At 37.8% G+C, this 18,914-nt stretch overlaps 3 protein-coding genes across 7 annotated transcripts; all 3 read left to right on the top strand.

Annotated features, from left to right (window-relative positions):
- The first annotated feature begins 84 nt into the window (after positions 1-84).
- LOC123876615 (sarcalumenin) lies at positions 85-11,900 on the top strand. 5 transcript variants are annotated; one of them, XM_045922892.1, is made up of 11 exons: positions 85-173; positions 385-563; positions 5,006-5,092; positions 5,246-5,566; positions 5,756-6,396; positions 6,964-7,285; positions 7,365-7,537; positions 7,823-8,014; positions 8,645-8,908; positions 9,694-9,857; positions 11,147-11,900. In XM_045922892.1, exons 2-11 carry the CDS (start codon positions 482-484, stop codon positions 11,355-11,357), a joined length of 2,457 nt encoding a protein of 818 aa, XP_045778848.1. In that variant the 5' UTR covers positions 85-173; positions 385-481; the 3' UTR covers positions 11,358-11,900. The 5 variants fall into 5 exon arrangements, with proteins under 5 accessions (XP_045778848.1, XP_045778853.1, XP_045778851.1 ...); XM_045922897.1 differs by having other exon boundaries at positions 112-173; positions 410-563; XM_045922895.1 differs by having other exon boundaries at positions 124-173; positions 390-563.
- A 1,399-nt stretch (positions 11,901-13,299) lies between these two features.
- Positions 13,300-14,025, top strand: LOC123876639 (protein Abitram). Its single transcript, XM_045922936.1, has one exon. It carries the CDS (start codon positions 13,449-13,451, stop codon positions 13,974-13,976), a length of 528 nt encoding a protein of 175 aa, XP_045778892.1. The 5' UTR covers positions 13,300-13,448; the 3' UTR covers positions 13,977-14,025.
- A 1,317-nt stretch (positions 14,026-15,342) lies between these two features.
- Positions 15,343-18,914, top strand: LOC123876624 (aminomethyltransferase, mitochondrial). The gene has a single exon (XM_045922915.1). The coding sequence runs from the start codon at positions 16,063-16,065 to the stop codon at positions 17,290-17,292; it is 1,230 nt and encodes a 409-aa protein (XP_045778871.1). The 5' UTR covers positions 15,343-16,062; the 3' UTR covers positions 17,293-18,914.

The following is an 18,914-nucleotide window of genomic DNA, read 5'->3' on the forward strand; positions in this document are numbered from 1 at the left end:
CACCGTGGTAGTAGCGTAAAGTGCTTCGTGCGTATGGAACCCCGCCCGCCCTGCGCTTGGCACGCGCTCGCGCTGAATCCGAAAGCTCGTCGCGCGGGGAGCCCCGCGGCGTGCTCGCGCTCGCGCGCCAGTACCCCTCCGACCAGCGATGCTGTGCTGTCTCCGGAAATAGAGTACGCTCGACGTCCCTCCCCGCGTCACCAGGCGTCCCGCGAGTGACATCGCGACCATTTAAATTGCGGTTAAATTTAACGATCCCTACGAATAAACGATTCAGTTATTTCATAGATACGGCGTTAACTTTCGAACCGCAGTTTAAAGGCGGCGTTGGCGAGCTGCATTCCCGCGGGAATGCATTTCGCATTCAGTGAAGTCTGTTTTCAGTGTAGTTAGTGATTCGCGTCCATAGATCGACCGATCGGGGTGCGCGAGTGTGGTGCAAATGAGTGGTGGCCCGCTGTAGAGGGCGGAACCGTACAAAATGTGGACCGAGAGATTAAAGTTATGGAGGTTTATGTTGTGCATGCTGTGTGCCGTGTCGGCGCTCGCGCTCGCGGCGAGAGGTGAGTGGAGTCGCGCGGCGCGGCGAGGGCGGCTGCGCACGCTCTGCGTCACTACATCGTTGCTATTTTCGGTGTAACTTGCGCTGAAATTATGTAAAAAGAGCGTTTGTGCGCTATTTTTGGCTATAACCTTAGGAGAGTATTTAAACTACAAGGTTATTATGATTTAATTATCACTCATCGTGTTTAATCAGAGCTTGGAGCGAGCAGGGCGGCGCTAGACGTGCCGCGGCACAGCTACGCAAATAGAAATACAGGGGTTTGTCGTTATGCGTCGCCATCTTGTGAAAAACGATAGGATCATGACGACATTATAAAAGTGAGACACGGAAATAGGTCACATCATAACTTTTACATAACTTCTGACCTACATCTAATAAGTAGGTCTACCTGACCTAGGTCGGTAAACCTACCTACCAAAAGTTTCTGAGAACCCTATATTGTATCAAAAGCCAAAACCCATTTAATAAAGTTGTAAATAAAGTTGATAACTAAAACCCGACTACGATCCTCTTAATATACACTGAATCTTATAGCAAATTGTATTTCTGTCGCTTGGTAAGAATAGAATTTTCTCCTCTTTCATTTGTCATCTCACTCGATATAATAGCAAAAAAAAAATTTAAAAACTCCCCACTTTTTCGATGTAACATCCGTTAGGTCAATTTTTTTCGTATAAAAATATAGCCTCCTGGACCTATACAACGAATCAATGGACACCTCATTCATCAAAATCGGCCCAGTGGGCGCTACGGTGGAACACATAGAATCTGGATACAAACATACATACATAGACTGCTAAAATCATAACCCTTCCTTTTGGCTTGAACGCAGTCGGGTAAAAAGTGTTAGGTATTTCTTGTACAATGGTACGGAATCCTTCCTGTGCGAGTCCGACTCGCACTTGACCGGTAGGTATTTACTTTTATCTGTAGCTAACAAGCATCGATTCTTTTAAGTACCTATACTTAGTAGTACTTAAGTACCTACTTAGGTACCTATTATAATTTACCTACGATTAATAAAATATCACTAAGAAGTAGGATGGCTTCTTATTATATTCAAAGCCAGCCTGTAAGTGCTTATTTAAAAAAAATAAGACAAAGACGTTTATCCAAAATTTCCCCAATAGAGAGGGGTTTTCCGTGCAATGCCGGGGCAAGTTTGTAGTAAGTTTTTTCATAAAGCGGGAATTTCCTTCATAGCGAAGCATTTTCAGTGATGAATCAATGATATAGATCATCTGTAGGTAGCAAGAAAGATTACACCGAGGAATGTGTGAAGGCCAATCATTTAGGTCAAACGGTTTGCAAGAAGAAAGCTATAACAAATATCGTAAATCTAAAATAGCTTGCACGACCTAGGCATTGTTTACATTACCACTATCTACATTACAAACTAAATGTTATATCAGTGTTAATGTACATAATACTTAGATTACAAATTACAATTGAATTCTATGCAATAAAATTATTTAAAGTAACGGCTTTGTAAATGGTAGACGGTAGATAATACTTCGCGACCTTGCCCACGTTGTTTTTTTTACATATTTTTTATTCACTATAGGCAAGCGCTTAACCACAATCACACCTGATGGAAAGTGATGATGTGGTCTAAGATGGGACGCGTTTACCTAGAAGGTGCATATTCACTCTTGTTTAGGTTTTTAAAAATTCCGTGGAAACTCTTTGATTTTCCGGGACAAAAACTAGCCTATGTCCGTCGTACGTTAGATACCTTTGGATGCGCCGTGAAAACGTTGTAGCCAGACTGACAGACAGATACTCGTACTTGAGCATTTATAAGAAGCTACTTGCACCCAATAGGGACCGGATCCTATTAAGGACCACTATAAAAAACCGGCCAAGTGCGAGCCAGACACGTGCACTGAGGGTTCCGTACCCGGGTAATTTTTCGGACATTTTGCATGATAAATCAATAACTATTATGTATAAATATAAATAAAAATCTGTTTTAGAATATACAGGTAAAGCCCTTTCATATGATACCCCACTTGGTATAGTTATCTTAATTTGAAAATTGAAACACATTTTAATTTTTTTTAATGATGTCACCACCATAAATTCACGGTTTTCGGATTTATTTCCTTACTTGTGCTATAAAACCTACCTACCTGCCAAATTTCATGAGTCTAGGTCAACAGGAAGTACTCTATAGATTTTCTTGACATACTCGACGAACGGGCGGACGGACGGACAGACAGACAGACAGAGAACAACAAAGTGATCCTATAAGGGTTCTGTTTTTCCTTTTGAGGTACGGAACGAAAAACAAATGTGGAAAAACACTTTCGGTCTACCACAATTTGAAATAAATACCTAGGTATGTTGGCTTATATTATGTAAAAATATAAAATTTTATTTTATTTATGTACCCAATAAGTAGGTAGGTAGGAACACTTTTAAATGTATTGTTTTCTAGTTGCAAACGTCCAAAATACATTATACCCATTAATTCTGAATGTCACACTGAATCTTTTTGTTAAAAATAACTTGCTTGATGTTTATCGAGCTAATGCATGTAACAGGTTTAGATTTCTGCATCTTTTTTTACAAAAACAATATTAGCCATGCTAATCATGACTAATACTCGCCTTTCCCTTCCAATTAAGCGTAAAGCTTGTGCCAGAAATGGGTACGACAATAGTGCAACGAGTGGGGTTTGAACCGCCGACCTTTTGGAATTCAGTCCGCTCCTCAACCGTTGAGCTATCGAGGCTTTGTTTTGTTATTCAACTATTTCCAGCGAAAGCGAATATTTATCCCGACTAATGTGACCTATTGATTTTCGCGGGCGATGGAGTTGTGCTTGGAGTTTCTAGTGATCAAATCAGAAATGAGGAGATCCTTAGGTGAACCAGAATAACCGACAAAGCTCAATGGATTGCGAGGTATTAATGGGCATTGAGCACAAAGTTCGAAAAACCGATAGACTTTGGGGTCCCAACTCCAAGATGCTAGAATTGTGAACTTGCATCGGAAAGCGTAGAGTCGCGCGTCGTTGGCAGACCCCTTTGCTTTGGATAGACGACTATATAACAAATTAGTTAGGCGACTATTAATAACTGATAGGCGCTTTTGATAACTGGCGCGCGTGCTCTGTCTTTTTGGAGTGTTTTTCTTGTTAAAAGTTTTTTCAGTACCTATTTGTTGTTTAAATATAGTATATCATATATGGTTCATAAATACCGGAATCTCGTGTTCTTAACTAGGTAGTCTAGTTTTTGAAGTGAGAGCCCCCGTCACAAAAATGGTCTGAAAAACCGACAACTTTGATCGCCCCCCTTTCCTTATATTTAAGACTAGCGACCCGCACCGGCTTCGCAGTTGTGGACATTTATTTTTTCTATTTTCCGGGATAAAATATAGCCTATACGGATTCGGAAGAATCCCTCTAAGTAATGGTAAAAGAAATTTTGAAATCGGTCCAGTAGTTTTTGAGCCTATTCAATACAAACATACAAAAATACAAAGGTTTCCTCTTTATGATATTAGTATAGATAAAAAAAAAAAAAAAACATATTTTCGTACTCTACTCAATAAGCTCTAATCAAATGATACCCCACATGATAGGTTACGTAAGTAATTTTTTTCCGGCTCCTTTTTTAATGTTAGGTTTTGGGTCACCGTTCTACACTAACTATCTAAATTGCAGGTTTGTGCCTAACTCATTTCGTCTACGAGCTATAGATCTGTGACACGCGGACAGACGGCAGACCGACATTAACAGAGCGTTTTTATCCTTTGGGTACAGAACCCTAAAAAGCTAGTCTGGGGTTACTTAGTACTTACACCATAGTCCGATTCAGATCATTTGATGGCCTCTAACGCCTTCCAAATAAAATATCATATTATTAAATTCTCTGCGTGCATCCAATCGTGAAATAACGTTATTTTGATTGTTTACAAATAAACAGAAATCTTTATATTTAGATCAATTATGACCCCTAGCCCTTTTTTTTTTTTTTTTTTATACACAGGAAATGCCTAACGCATACCCTTCCGTCAGGGGAAACGGAGGGGTTATGTGGGGCTTGCACCCACTAAAACCTGTGTTTGTTCCTCAACGGACTGGCGGTTGCGCGGGTATCACTAATGTAGTATTCACCGCACTCCCGCCAGGACTTGACCCGCCGCCAAGCGGACGGGTCCCATCGCTAGGCTGGCTGCTACCAGCTCCGTCTCAGAAGCGCACCCGGAACACGGCGCGCTACCTCCTGACCTGGTTATGTATCGGCTGACGAACGCATGACCCCTAGCCCTTGAGCATCGTTAAAAATGGTGATGTCCTTGACACTCTTGCATCTTTGCGAATTTGAAAATAGGTCTAGATATAGGATTTAACTGTAAATAACCATATTATATCAGTAGGTAATTATAACAAAGACGAGACTTATAACATAATAGCTATATTATTTTCAGCCGATGACGACATTCCATCCGAGTCACAATGCCGTCCATATATCGAAAAAGCACTTAAAGAACTCGAATCGGGAGACTCAGAAACAGGTACAAAATGTTTGTATTATACCTACTCTATACTATAAACTACCGTTTGTTTAAAATTCATTAAGGATACTTCACCACTGCTCTCTCTTTTTCTCTCTTTCTCTAATAAATATTAATAATTAGTTCATAAAATATATTAGTTTTGCGTTTCAGAATCTACAGAAAGAAACGAATCAAGTGAAGCTAGAGTAGATGTCGATACGAAAGAAGAAACTTCAGCAGAAGAAGGGGCGACGGCAGACGCGGACAGCACAGAGGGCGCAGATAGTCAAGAAGATGCGCCGTCAGTAGAGGTTGCGGATGAACCATATATGTCTCAGGTATCCTATGAAGACGATGGAAGCCCTGCCGACGCTGAATCTAAGGAAGACGCGACAACAGAAGAGAGTGCTGAGAACCAAGCGGATGACAGCAAAGAAGATGATGGAGACAGCAAGGAGGATGCATCTGCTGACGAACAAGAAACCGAAAAAGGTATTTTAATAACATTTCTAGATTTACATTTACTCGATTTATTTCAACTATACTTTGCCAAGTAAAAAAACGTTTACTTAGTTAATAATGGTTGTAATGTGTGTTTCTTTTTAACCGACTTCTTAAAAGTAGGTGGTTTTCAATTCGGCCCATTTTTTCAGTAAAAATATGTTTCTGAATATTTTCTAGAGAGTGGCGAGGTAGCTGACGAGGCTAGTAAGGAAGATTCCGAAGATAGCAAAGAAGATGGACAAGACAGCCAAGAAGAAGTTCAAGACAGTCAAGAAGATGAACAAACTAAAGAGGACTCTAGTGAAGATGGAGCCGAGAGTCAAGAAGGAAAGGAATCGGAAGAACAAGACGGTGATACTGCGGAATCTGGAGCAGTAACCGATGCGGATCAATCTGAGGAAGCTACCGATGCATCAGAAGAAGCTGATGAAGCCAAAGCTGAAGGCGAAAGTGACGAAGACACTAAAACAGAAGAAGACGATGGATCTCAAGAAAAGGCTGAATCTGATGAAGTAGAGGGAGTATCAGAACAAACAAGCGACTCCCAAGAAGAAAAAGACACTGAAGAATCTGAAGAATCTGTAAAAGAAGGAGAGGAAAAATCCGATGAGGAGAAAGAAGAGTCGGCAGAGAAGGACGAATCTGTTGAAGGTGACACTGCTGAAGACAAATCAGAGGAAAAAGAAGGTACTGAGGAAACTAGCTCAGAAGATGAGGTAAAAGAAGCTAGCGAAGAAGATTCAGAAAAATCTGAAGAAACTGGTTCTGAAGAGGGTGAAGAAAGCGAAGAAGGTGCCCCAGAAGAAGATTTACTTTTAGTAAGTTAGTTTTACGGATAGTAAATTTTTTTATTGCCTCTATCCTTAGATAAAGTATGCCTTTATGAAAAAATAAGCGACTTGCCCCAGCTTTGCACGGGTAATTTATTACAATTTTCGTAGGCATCTCTATTTGAAAAAAAATAGATACAGCCTATGTCACTCAGGAATAATGAAGCTTTCTACTGGTGAAAGAATTTTCGAAATCGGTTTAATAGTTCCAGAGATTACTTCCAACAAAAAAACTTACAAACTTTACTCTTTATAATATTACCTAGCATACCTAGTATAAAATACCTTATATTATGACTACTTGCAGTCACCAAAAGTACCAAGATTATCTGAATATTATAGTATTAAAAAGAAAAGTCGTAACTCACTGATTGACTCATAACAACGCCCAGCCCAACCCTTGACCTAGAAAGCTGAAATTTTACACTGAAATTCTCTTTATAATATAAACAAGGAATAAGACTGGATTTCTTCAAATTCTCACGACAGCGAAACCCCCCGGTGTTCAATAGTTGTTCGTTAATAAGAAAGGCTAACTTAAAATTTTGATTTCAGACGTTAGAGATTCCTGAAAATCTCAGATCTCGTGACCACATTATCCAAATCTTGAGATTAGATGAAGACGCAAGCGAGGCAGAATTAATCATTGAAAAATCTGCTGATATCGTTCTCAGGGATTTGAAAAGGCTTTACGAGAACTCCATAAAGCCATTGGAAGTTCTTTATAAATATAGAGACCTGAGTAATAGACACTTTGGTGATCCTGAAATATTTTCAAAACCCTTAGTACTGTTTATGGGACCATGGAGTGGTGGTAAATCTTCTATTTTAAACTATTTGACTGGACTAGAGTTCACAGAATGGTCCTTGAGAACAGGTAAGGATTTTGAGGAACGAAAAACATTTTATTCCTTAAAATAATTTATATAAATTAATTAATCGATAAAATTTTACAGGTGCTGAACCATCTCCTGCTTACTTTAATATTTTAATGTACGGCAAAGACCCACAAGTATTGGACGGTACACAATTAGCAGCTGACTGGACTTTTTCGGGGCTACAGAAATTCGGACAAGGTTTAGAGGAGCGTCTTAGGGGACTTAGGTATCCCAGTAAATTACTAGAAAAGGTAATTTTTTTTCATGGAAAAGGGAATTAGCAAAATATTTGATCTACTGCCTAAATATATTAAGTCCTGTCTCACTCACGGACTGACTAATCAATAGTCAGCCCGTGGATTTTGAAAGCTGAAATTTCTCATAGAAGTTCCCTTTATAATGTTGAGAAGAAAATATAAAACTGGATTTTTGAAATTCCCACCGGATAGCGAATTATGAAGATTTAAATTTTCTCTGAACGAAGCCGCGAACGGTCGCTAGTGAAATATAACGATATTTTTTGTATTACTTTATAGGTGAACATTGTTGAAATCCCTGGAATACTGGAAGTCAGGAAACAAGTATCTCGAGTGTTCCCATTCAACGACGCTTGTCAGTGGTTCATAGATCGCGCTGACATCATATTCCTTGTTTACGATCCCTCAAAACTTGACGTTGGACCTGAAACAGAGGCTATCCTCGACCAGCTCAAAGGCAGAGAATCTCAGGTTTTTATACAAATATCATTTTACACTCCATCCATTAAATAATGATTGTTTGGCAGTAAGTAACTAGTGGACAAAATAACCAACTAGCAGGATAACCCTAATCCTATAATAATATTAATATTATAAATGTGAAAGTGTGGATGTTTGGATGTTTAGATGTTTGTTAATCAATCAAGCAAAAACGGCTGAACGGATTTGGAATAAAGGTTGATTATACCCTGGATTAACACATAGGCTACTTTTTATCCCGGAAAATCAAAGAGTTCCCGCGGGATTTCGAAAAATGTAAACCCACGCGGACGAAGTCGCGAGCATCAGCTAGTATTAAAATACTTACGTTTTTATAAGCGGTGAGTCCTAGTCCGAGAGTAATATAAGTTACCTCTAGCTTTTCGGTGTTATGTGCTTTTAAAACAATTTAGTATCACTTGCTTAAGGTGAATAAAAAATATCATGACGGAACCTGCATGCCTGAGAGTTCTCAATATAATGTTTTCAAAGGTGTGTGACGTTGCCAGTACGCAATTGGCCACGCGGTGGGCTATGGGCACACTGTTCTCATTCTGATGAGACCCGCGCTTTGTCGTGAGCTGACGATGAATTGATGATGATGATGAATTTGTGTAACAGACTCGCATCGTGCTGAACAAAGCGGACTCAGTGAAGCCTGAGGAGTTGATGCGTGTCCAAAGCGCGTTGATCTGGAACATATCGCCATTGATGAGCTCCCCGCAGCCACCGGTGATGTACACGGTGTCGCTATGGTCTCTGCCGTACGAGCCGGGCGCGCCCGTCCGCCTGCTGCAGGCCCAGGAGCGAGAACTGCTGCGCGACCTGAGGCAGGCCATCGACCGGCGTATTGAGAACAAGATCTCCAGCGCTAGGAGATTTGCGGTAAGGGCTACGATGTGTGAAAAAACATGCATAAACTACCTACTAGTAGATGTAGGATTGGATTTTGTACTAATAGACCAGGGTAGATAATTTTTGAAACCAAAAAAATAATAGTAAGATGAAACCCATTAGAAAAGGAGGGGAATATGATAAAAATGAAAGGAAAAATAAATTACGGGCGATCCGAGTGCGGGAAGAGGGAGGGTGGAGTTTTTAAGGGTAAAAAACAGTTTATTTCGATTTCCGGAAAAACTATAAGTAATAATAAAAATTGAATGGCAAAGTTGTAGGTAGACTTCGTCTGTGTTGGTGTTAGGAAGCGGGCGTGCTCTGCCTTTTTGCAGTGTTTTTTTTTGTTAAAACTGACTGGAAAGCGCTCTAAAGGGGTACCGTGCGTATGTCGGTGAGCGCCGGCACAGACGGGGTTCATACTTGTATAGTTTAACTAACTTGTTACAAATAACTACAAACTTGACATTGGCTAATCTTTGTAAAGCCAGACGAGAGAGGAAAAGTTGTAGGTAATAAAAAAATCTACAACTTTTGTATTTACAATTTTTTCACATAACCTCAAAATTTAGGTGAAAAATTTAAATGACCAAATTTTTGGGTTTTTTATTTTTACCTTTTTAAAACTTTTAGAATAGGCTGACGAAATGACCTTTCACGCCGAATATTTTGTTAAATGTCCGAGGTAGTTAAATGTACCTTATCTTGTACCTTGTTTTGTATCGGTCTTGTAAGTAGTAATGAAATGTAATGAAAACTTTCATCTTTGTTTTCAGGTCCGCGTAAGAAACCATGCTAAGATGGTTGATTGTTATCTAACTACATACTACAACCACAAAACCATCTTCGGCAATAAGAAGGTTATTGCCGACGCTATTATTGAGAACCCTCAGAACTATCACATCTATGAGGGTCTCAGCACACTCACCAACATTTCCAGGTGAGTATTTCAATCAATTCTACTACAGTTATAACTTATACGTGTATCACAGGCTAGCTATCATAGGCTAGCACACTCCGAATAAAAAGGCAGTACCTTTTTATTCGGATTGTGCTCGATTAGTTTCAAACCCGTGCGTCCGCATTGGTTTAGTTTTCTTTTAATCCCGTAGTAAAGAAAATCTTCGATTTTCCGGGCTAAAAAAGTAGCAGTCCATTTCGGAAATGTAAGCTATCTATGTTCTACATTTCATCAAAATCGGTTTAACGAATGGGCCGTAAAAAGGTAGCAGACAGGCAGATAGATAAAAGAAACTAGAAATCCAAGTGTGAAGCTCGCCCCACTTCATACATACATTACACGTGTAGAAACAACAATAATTTTTTACTTTTTAGTGTTTTGGTTTTTGAAGTCGGTTTTATTTTTCTTTTAAATTTTTTTATTTCACATTTTTTAGTGGCCCCACTGTACTTATAATATGCTATGCCCAGTTAAACCCCTACTGTTTACTAAGCTATTCGCGAGCAATTTACTCTTATCCAGTGAGGAGTGTTCTCCATCTCCGAAGATATTCTTCAGATCTTCACTACATGGGACCACCTGCAAAGTATATCCTTTCCAACAAAAAAAAACATACATACATAGAAAAAAAGATTCCTACGAATTAGGAACATCCTCCTTTTTTTGAAGTCGGTTAAAACATACTTTTGCATCACACTAATCTATACTAATAAATAAAATTGGAGTGTCTGTCTGTAATTTCGAAATAACTACCTCATATTAAGCTCATATGGTTATTTGAACGATACCATAACTGAATCACACGTTTTTAAAATTTTTGTCTGTCTGTCTGTCTGTCTGTCTGTCTGTCTGTCTGTCTGTCTGTCTGTCTGTCTGTCTGTTTGAAAAGGCTAGTCTTTAGAACGGGTGAACCGATTTTGACGGGACTTTCACAGGCAAGTAGAGGATTGACCAGGGCGTAAAATAGGCTACTTTTTTAACCGACTTTCAAAAAGGGAGTTGTGTTTTTCTACCTATGTACACCGAAATCTCCGAGATTTCTGAACCGATTTGCGTCATTTCTTTTTTAATCGATAGAGGAACTTTGCGACATTGTTTCATAAAAAATTTGGAGTCCAACTCCTCAATCCTGATGCTGCAGGGGATCTGACCAATCCACGCGGGCGAAGCTGCGGGCATCAGCTAGTAATAATATAAAGGTGAAAGTTTGTGTGTACGTGTAAGTCGCGGGCATCGGCTAGTTTATAATATCAATGTGAATATTTCAGGTACGATCTTCCTGATCCCGAAACTTATCGGGATTTCTTCCGGCTGAACCCGCTGTACGAGTTCCAGCAGCTGTCGGCGACGTGCACCTACTTCCGCGGCTGCCCCATCACGCGCCTCGACGTCGCCATCGCCTACGACTTCCCCGAGCTGGTCGGGAAGTACAAGAAGATGGTTGAAACTGCCACCCCCCAGGGAATGCCCAAGAGTTGAGAGCAGCCCCTCGCCACGTTTAAAAAAATAACACCCGCTTTTTATTTTAGCGAATTGGATTAGACGAATATTTTGGGCACATTATGCATTTCTTTTTCTAATTGGGCGTCGTAACTCTTAACATTTTTTTTTATTTAAAAGAACCCGCATTTTTTATTCATTCGTTTAATCGTATAGTAGATTATTTATTTTGCTTAAACACTCGCTTGTTCCAATTTTTTTTTGACGTGAAACGTGAATGTTATAGTGTCTGGTGAAAACTAGCTGTTTCAAGAAGTTTTTTTTTTGAGTTTTTAGTCGACGTAGAAAATGCAATACACTTCCATTTTCCTAATTAACCATTTTTATACGAAAAATTAATAAATCTAGTCATTATGTTTAAAGTTTGTTAGTGAAACGTTGTTACTATTATTTATTTATTTATTGAGGTGCGTTCCTAGAGTTCTAGGATCTAAGTAATTAATTTAATGCGGTCTCAACCCTGATTAATGTTAGAATGAGACACTATGTGAATACTTAAAATATAAAATAAAATATTGTTAACATTGTTTTATTTCTAGGAAGGAAATAGTCTCCCTTTTTTTAGTTGGTTAAAAATGGAATGATCCCAGTTCCAAACTGAAGGTAGGTAATTGTAGCAAATCGATGACTCTAAGAAAATCATACTTATAAAAACTTTAAATTAATTTTGGAACTTATTAAAAACTATAGTTTAGTTGAATATAAATAATGTCCGCGATTTCGTCCGTGTAGCTTTACTTATGACATTAAGGTCCCAAAAAGTATAATATAAGCTAACTCTGTATCAAATTCCGTCAAAAGCGGTTGGATGGGTCATGAAAAGCTGGTAGAGAGACACATTTGCATTTAAATTTATATGGAAATGAGTTTTTAAATTATTGTGCACGTCTAGGGAGCGGAAAACCAATAGGGCGTAATTGACGTCATCAATCGTTCAATAAGGCGGCTACTAAACGAGCTTTTGAATAAAACGACTGCACGATATTCGCATAGACATTTATTTTATCTATCATATCTATGGATATTGGCTACTATGTAAAACATTATGCACATGGCTAATCTGTGTAAAGCTAGACCAAAGACCTTACACTTCTAACTTCTAACTTAGTAAGTGTAAGGTCTTTGAGCTAGACGAGAGAAAAAAAAATTGTGCACAAGTACAAGTGCAAAAGCGCTCTTATTTTATTAGTCTATGACACGGACTTCGTCTGTGGTGGCTTTTTTGGCGTGTTTTTTTATTAGAAGTGGTCGGTTTTTGTGTTCTGCTGGTGTTTATTGGTGGTGGAACTGACTGGGAAGCGCTCTAAAGGGGCGCCGCGTGTATGTCAGCGGGCGCTGGCATAGACGAAGGCCATAAGTATGTTAGTTACATAATAGTTTCCCTAACTTGTAAATAACTACAAACTTGACATTGGCTAATCATTGTAAAGCCAGACGAGAGAAAAAAAAGTCAATGATACTGACATGACGTAATGCCATAGACTAAGGAACGTATTGTGTCAATGTCAAGTCTGTGCTGTCAAGTGTCAACCAAAGTCCAAAATTGAGGTTATAATTGTAAATTGTATAATATTTTGTTGTTCTGTGTTTCTAGAATTTATTGTGATAATAATTTAAAACGTTATGCACACAGATTTAGCACCTCATTTACATACGGATGAATGCAATGTTCTAATAAAAATATTACAGAACTGTCACGTGGAGGTAAAAAAGTTTTGTTTTCATAGTCAGCTTTAGTTTACAATAGCTTAATTGTTGCTTAGTACAACGATAATCGCAATCAAGTGAATTTAAAGATTGACACTGATTTTCTATTTATATAGTCATAGATATGAAAAAACTGAAAAGAAAAATGTCTTGTTTCAGCATCCATTTCGTAAATTTATCGGTTACTGCAATGATTATGATCGAGATATGAGGAAATGTTTAAAAGCAGAACGAATTCAACGCCAAAGAGCTAACAATGAAGAGGCAATAAGGAAGCACGCTGCAATTCGCGCTCGGATATTGGCCCAAGAAAGAGCAAAACAGCAAAACTAGTTTTTTCTCTAGTTTATAAAAGTTTCTACCATGGAGTATGACATTTTAAACTCAATAGACCTCAAAGATCCAACCATTTATAAATCATTCACTGACAGATATTTTAGCAAAAGATACATATTAAATGTGAAAGGCATAGAAAACAATGATATTATGTTAATGTTTCACTCAAATAGAGTTACCTTACTCTGTCTTGCACCAAGTCATTTCTTTTTCAAGAAAAAAGATAAATACACTCTGAACTTTAATACTGGGAAAGTTGATCGCTTGAGTAACCAAGTGAAAGGCAAAGGGAAAAAAGGTGGACAAGCGCTGTATCCAGACTCAGTAATTTGCAAAGTGGAATGGAATGATAACACTGCCTTTAATATACCTTGTGGGATGAAAGGAACTCTTGTAGAAATCAATGAAAACTTAGTAAAAAATCCTGAACTTTTAAGAGAAGCGCCAGATTCCGATGGTTTTATTGCTATCATGCTATCCAGTATTACAATTACGGATGCTACAAAGAATGAATTATTAACTTGTGAAGAGTACTTGAAAATTGTTAATGTTTAGATTAATTTGCATGCTCGATTAGAATAGAAAATAAATAACTAATTTTTTACTTTACTTGCATCTTATTTATTGCATTTCAAATAATTTTTTTGTTTCTCATTTTATATTACCTATCATTTCAAATAATTTTTGCATTGTATTCCTCATTGCTGAGGGTTTTGATCCTTTTCCATTAATCACATGATGGTAGGGTACTAATGCGGTGGGTTTCCAGCTTCACATTAGACTACTAGTCCTAAATGAGATTGCCACTCTTAGCCCAACAATTACTATCAGATGTTGTAGATAACTGGAATGAACTGCTGAGCATGCTCTTTGAGGCACGGAGGACACAAAAAGGTCTTTGGATCCTCAGTTATTAGTTACCCATCCAGTTACCTACCAACTTGAGACAATGTTGCTTCACCGCAATCGATTGATATGCGCGAGTATACTACACGCCCCTTATTTCAAATGATATACAGGGTGGTCAAAAAGTCGTGGATCAAACGCAATAGGAAGGATACAAAAGGATAAAGAAACTATGCCTCTCTTTCACACTAATAATCATCCTTCCTTATTTCAACAATGCAAATAGGAACGATGATTAGTGTGAAAGAGAGGCATAGTTTCTTTATCCTTTTGTTTCCTAGAAAAGATGAACTACTTGCAAGACGGGCGTTCTGGGTAGATCTGGCACGTGGTGGTAGTGAAGAGTTTCTGTTATTTTCACAAATTTTAAGTATGACAAGCACAGTGGTGTTTCTAGCATTCCAACGTACAAAAAACTAGCAGTTTAACTAGCAGCATGATAATCTTCAAAGTTATTTTGAATTAAACTAATCTACTGAATTTTGCACCTTGATATGAAAAAACGATTATAATACCAGAATTACGAAACAAAGAGTAATGTGTTATACCTCATTTGAATCGGCATTAAATCAGCAAGTTTTTCTGATACAGGGTCACTTTTCCGTAGTACATATTTTTTTCACAGTGCGCTTTTAAAGTGACATGTAATTTTTGGTAACGCTTTAAAAGTTTTGGAAAAAATTAATTGCTCTTGTAATTTGGTAGCCAGAGCCACAATAGAAGATTTGTAGTGCTGATACATTATCTGGTAATGACACAACTTCGTTTGTTTTATTGTTTTTTGTCACATTTTTTTTTAATTAGTCTAATTGTAAGAGAATTTGGTATTTTGTTAAAAACCCCAAAAATATTTATAACTTTTGGCCATGCTGTAGAATTTTTTTTGCTGGAAATGACCTCCTCTATCTCCCTATTGCGTTTGATCCACGACTTTTTGACCACCCTGTATATTTAATCATATATTTTCTTACCACTTGTTATTTCTAAATCGGACCTAACCAGGAATCAAACCTGCGTCACAGTTTACTCGGGCATTTGTACCTTACTGTTACTATTTATTTAATGATGCAGCCATCACCATTACACAATATTTTATTGGTCAATCAATGTCTGTTTGTGCCCACTGCCGGACATAGACCTCCTGGAGAGCACGTCACCACACGATCCTTCACTTTCCTCAACCTCTACCATCTTAAGGTCCTTCCTTCAGTCCAGCGGATTAGAGGTCGTCCCACACTGAGCTTGCTGGTACGCGGTTTCCACTCCAAAATACGTCTGCCCCATTGGCTATCGATTCTGCGACAGACATCGCCTGCCTGCCTACTGCCACTTCCGCTTGCAAAGTTAGCTGTCGGTTACTTTGATTCTCCTCCTTTGATTTTCTCGTTGCGGATTGCCCTTCAGAGAGACACCCAACATAGCCCGCCCCATAGCACGCTGAGCGACAGAACTTCTGGTTAAGGCTGTCAGGGTCCACGTTTCAGTACCTACCCTACGTCATCACAGGCAGGACACATTCATTTAAAGGCTCTTCTTTCGAGTGTAGTAAAAAATAAGCAGGTAGGTACTTACGAATGTACCTATTTAAGTTGCTTTATATTTTGTTGTTCTTATTGTTGTTATCAGTAAATAGTTAAGACACCGCCCGACCTTTGACCCATCACTATAGGCATCTTGATAATTTTGTAATTATTTAGTAATATTTTACACAAATAACAGGCATTTGTGTTGTAAAATGTGTTCCAGAAACATTACCTTCTCCAAAAATAGATTGTTTGGGTGCCGGTTTAGTATCACGAATATTCAGACTCGCAGTTTAAGTGACAGTGATGCAAAAGTTAAGAAAACTCCGCTATACAAGTTGCATGAGAAATATGGTGGTAAATTGGTCGACTTTGCTGGGTTTCTCTTACCAGTGCAGTACTCCGATTTAAGCGTCTCAGCATCTCACCTCTTCACTAGAAGTGATGCATCCATTTTCGACGTATCCCACATGCTACAAACCAATGTTCGCGGGAAGGACTGTATTTCTTGGTTCGAGTCTATATGTCCGGTAGATTTGAAAGGAATGCCACTTGGTACTGGTTCTTTAACGGTTTTCTTGAACGAAAAAGCTGGAATTATCGATGATCTTATTGTCAGCAAAGTGAAGGAAGACCAACTGTACGTAGTTTCAAATGCAGGACGTTTGGAAGTCGACAAGCAGCACATGAAGGAAACTTCAGAAAGATTTCGTAAAAACGGCAAAGATGTTACTGTCGAGTTCTGGGATGTGACCGAAAGGGCTTTAATAGCTCTCCAGGGACCAAAAGCAGCGAAAAATTTACAAACTTTAACAGATATACCCATCTCTGACTTAACATTCATGACGTCGCGTGTAGGTTTGGTGGCAGATGTGGAATGTCGTGTTACAAGATGTGGCTATACAGGAGAGGATGGTTTCGAGATATCCATACCAGCCGACAAGGCGGAGAATGTGACAGAAGCATTATTGCAGTTCCAGGATATAAAGCTAGCTGGACTCGGTGCGAGGGATTCGCTACGCTTGGAAGCAGGGTTGTGCCTGTACGGGAATGATATCGATGAAGGTGTTACGCCAGTCGAAGCCGCTTTGACGTGGCTGGTTGCCAAGAGACGCCGCACCGAAGCCAATTTCCCAGGTGCTGATATTATAATACGGCAAATTAAAGAAGGCGTCACTAAAAGGAGGGTAGGGATTAGGATGGAGTCTGGAGCGCCTGCTAGAAAAGATGCAGTTCTTAAAAATACTAAAGGAGAAAATATAGGTAAGGTAACGAGTGGTTGCCCGAGCCCTTCTCTAGGAGGCAACGTTGCAATGGGCTATGTCCTTGAAGAGTTAAAGAAAGTCGGCACGGAATTACTAGTTAACATTCGTGGCAAGGATGTGTCGTGCAAAATCGCAAAAATGCCTTTCATACCATCAAAATATTATGTTAAAAAATAAAAACGCTTTTAATTTGTACAAAATAGTAGTTTTATTTACAATATTAAAATATTATCCTAAGCATGATACTAAAATTAATATATTATAATTGACATAAATCATAGAGAATTAAGTAACGACTGTAATTTCTAAAATTAACACAAATAAAGAACCTTTGAAATATATAAAAATCGCACACAACTACTTAATTTTCTAATAATAATACTTAATAGTTATAATTAACATAATTAAAATTAACAATTGAGCGATAATAAGTAAATTCGATATTAATGGGGTAATTAATATTTAATTTATTAATGCACTATAGTATAGATTGTATAATAATAGTATAGTGTGCATTGATTTTTATTTTTATAAAAATTATTGTGGAATTATACAGGAATGTTGAGGCTATGTTTTATTTATATTAATACTGTTTAATATTATTATTTTGTTATAATTTATAAATATACAAGTTTTATCACAGGAATTAATCCAAAATGGAAATTGTTATCAAAAATATGTTTATTTTTTCATGCTAATGTATATCTCTGAAAGTATTCTGTATTCACACTGCTTAGGTTTTTGAAGCTTTAAATGTTAGATAAGAAAAATATATAGGAACGTTCAATACAGTTTACTGGACAGCCAAAAGGCATACTGGTATGACAATAATTTCAGTCTAGTTGCAGCCTTAGTCAAAAGTGTATAAATAAATGCAAATACTTTGAGAGCTTGAAAAATTGAGCTTCCTGAAATATGGTTCTAGCAATTCAGATTATCATGAGTTATTATTAACTTAAAATTATTATATGTTACAAATCCAACATTTTATTCATACACTAAACTTAAAAAGTTAACACTAAGGAGCAGTTTTTTTTTAATAAAAAAGTTTAAATAACAATAAATAGGCAAGCACCTCCTTATATTTTGTAATAATATTAATTTTTAAACGACAACACTGCCCAAATGTTACCATGAAGAACATTTTTGTTTTATTTAAAATACATTAAATATTTTCCTGGCTTTATTGTCTTTCTTATCTACATTTATGTAAAAATAACTACAATTAAATAATTAAGTACCTATAGTAGAAAACTGATACAGCTTTGTACAACAAATATTTGAACTTGGACGGAGATCAATACCTACTAGGGCGATGGCGGATTCAGTCCGATTCGAATCAGAGAAATTACGATCCAAGATAGCCGTTTATTCTTCGGATAGCAAACATGGAAATTCTGACTAACACTGTGCTAATAGCAATTCTTGTAGTTTGGCTGAATTTATGGTACACTATAAAAATACCACTAGCTTCAACAAGTGCGGTTTTTAATTGTAGCAAATAGTGAGAGAGTTGCATAGTATCGATTCTGATTATTTCTCTTAACTAAATTTAGAGTTATCTGCATTTTTATCGTTTTAGTACTGCTAAAAAAGGATAGAGAATGAATTTTAAAATTTGCATAGTTGAAAGTTTGTTCTACGAATTTAAACAATAGCATCACGAGTCACGACTGGCACCTAAAATCACGAGGTTTGATAGTTCTATATTAAATTTAAGTTTTCTTATTACATTGATCAGAAAAAGGCGCAATACTCTAAAATTTATTTGCGATCAGAATCAGTATAGTGCGTTTCAT

This window comes from Maniola jurtina, chromosome 22 (assembly GCF_905333055.1).
Source record: "Maniola jurtina chromosome 22, ilManJurt1.1, whole genome shotgun sequence".
In the NCBI taxonomy this organism is placed as follows: Eukaryota; Metazoa; Arthropoda; class Insecta; order Lepidoptera; family Nymphalidae; genus Maniola; species Maniola jurtina.

What these genes read in the sequence shown, in the direction of transcription:
- LOC123876639 (XM_045922936.1), top strand. Translation starts at nt 13,449, where the DNA reads ATGGAGTATGACATTTTAAACTCAATAGACCTCAAAGATCCAACCATT.
- LOC123876615 (XM_045922892.1), top strand. Translation starts at nt 482, where the DNA reads ATGTGGACCGAGAGATTAAAGTTATGGAGGTTTATGTTGTGCATGCTG. An exon ending in CAGAAGAAGATTTACTTTTA is followed by an intron (nt 6,397 to 6,963) that starts GTAAGTTAGTTT and finishes TTTTGATTTCAG; the next exon opens with ACGTTAGAGATTCCTGAAAA. An exon ending in AGAATGGTCCTTGAGAACAG is followed by an intron (nt 7,286 to 7,364) that starts GTAAGGATTTTG and finishes AAAATTTTACAG; the next exon opens with GTGCTGAACCATCTCCTGCT.
- LOC123876624 (XM_045922915.1), top strand. Translation starts at nt 16,063, where the DNA reads ATGTGTTCCAGAAACATTACCTTCTCCAAAAATAGATTGTTTGGGTGC.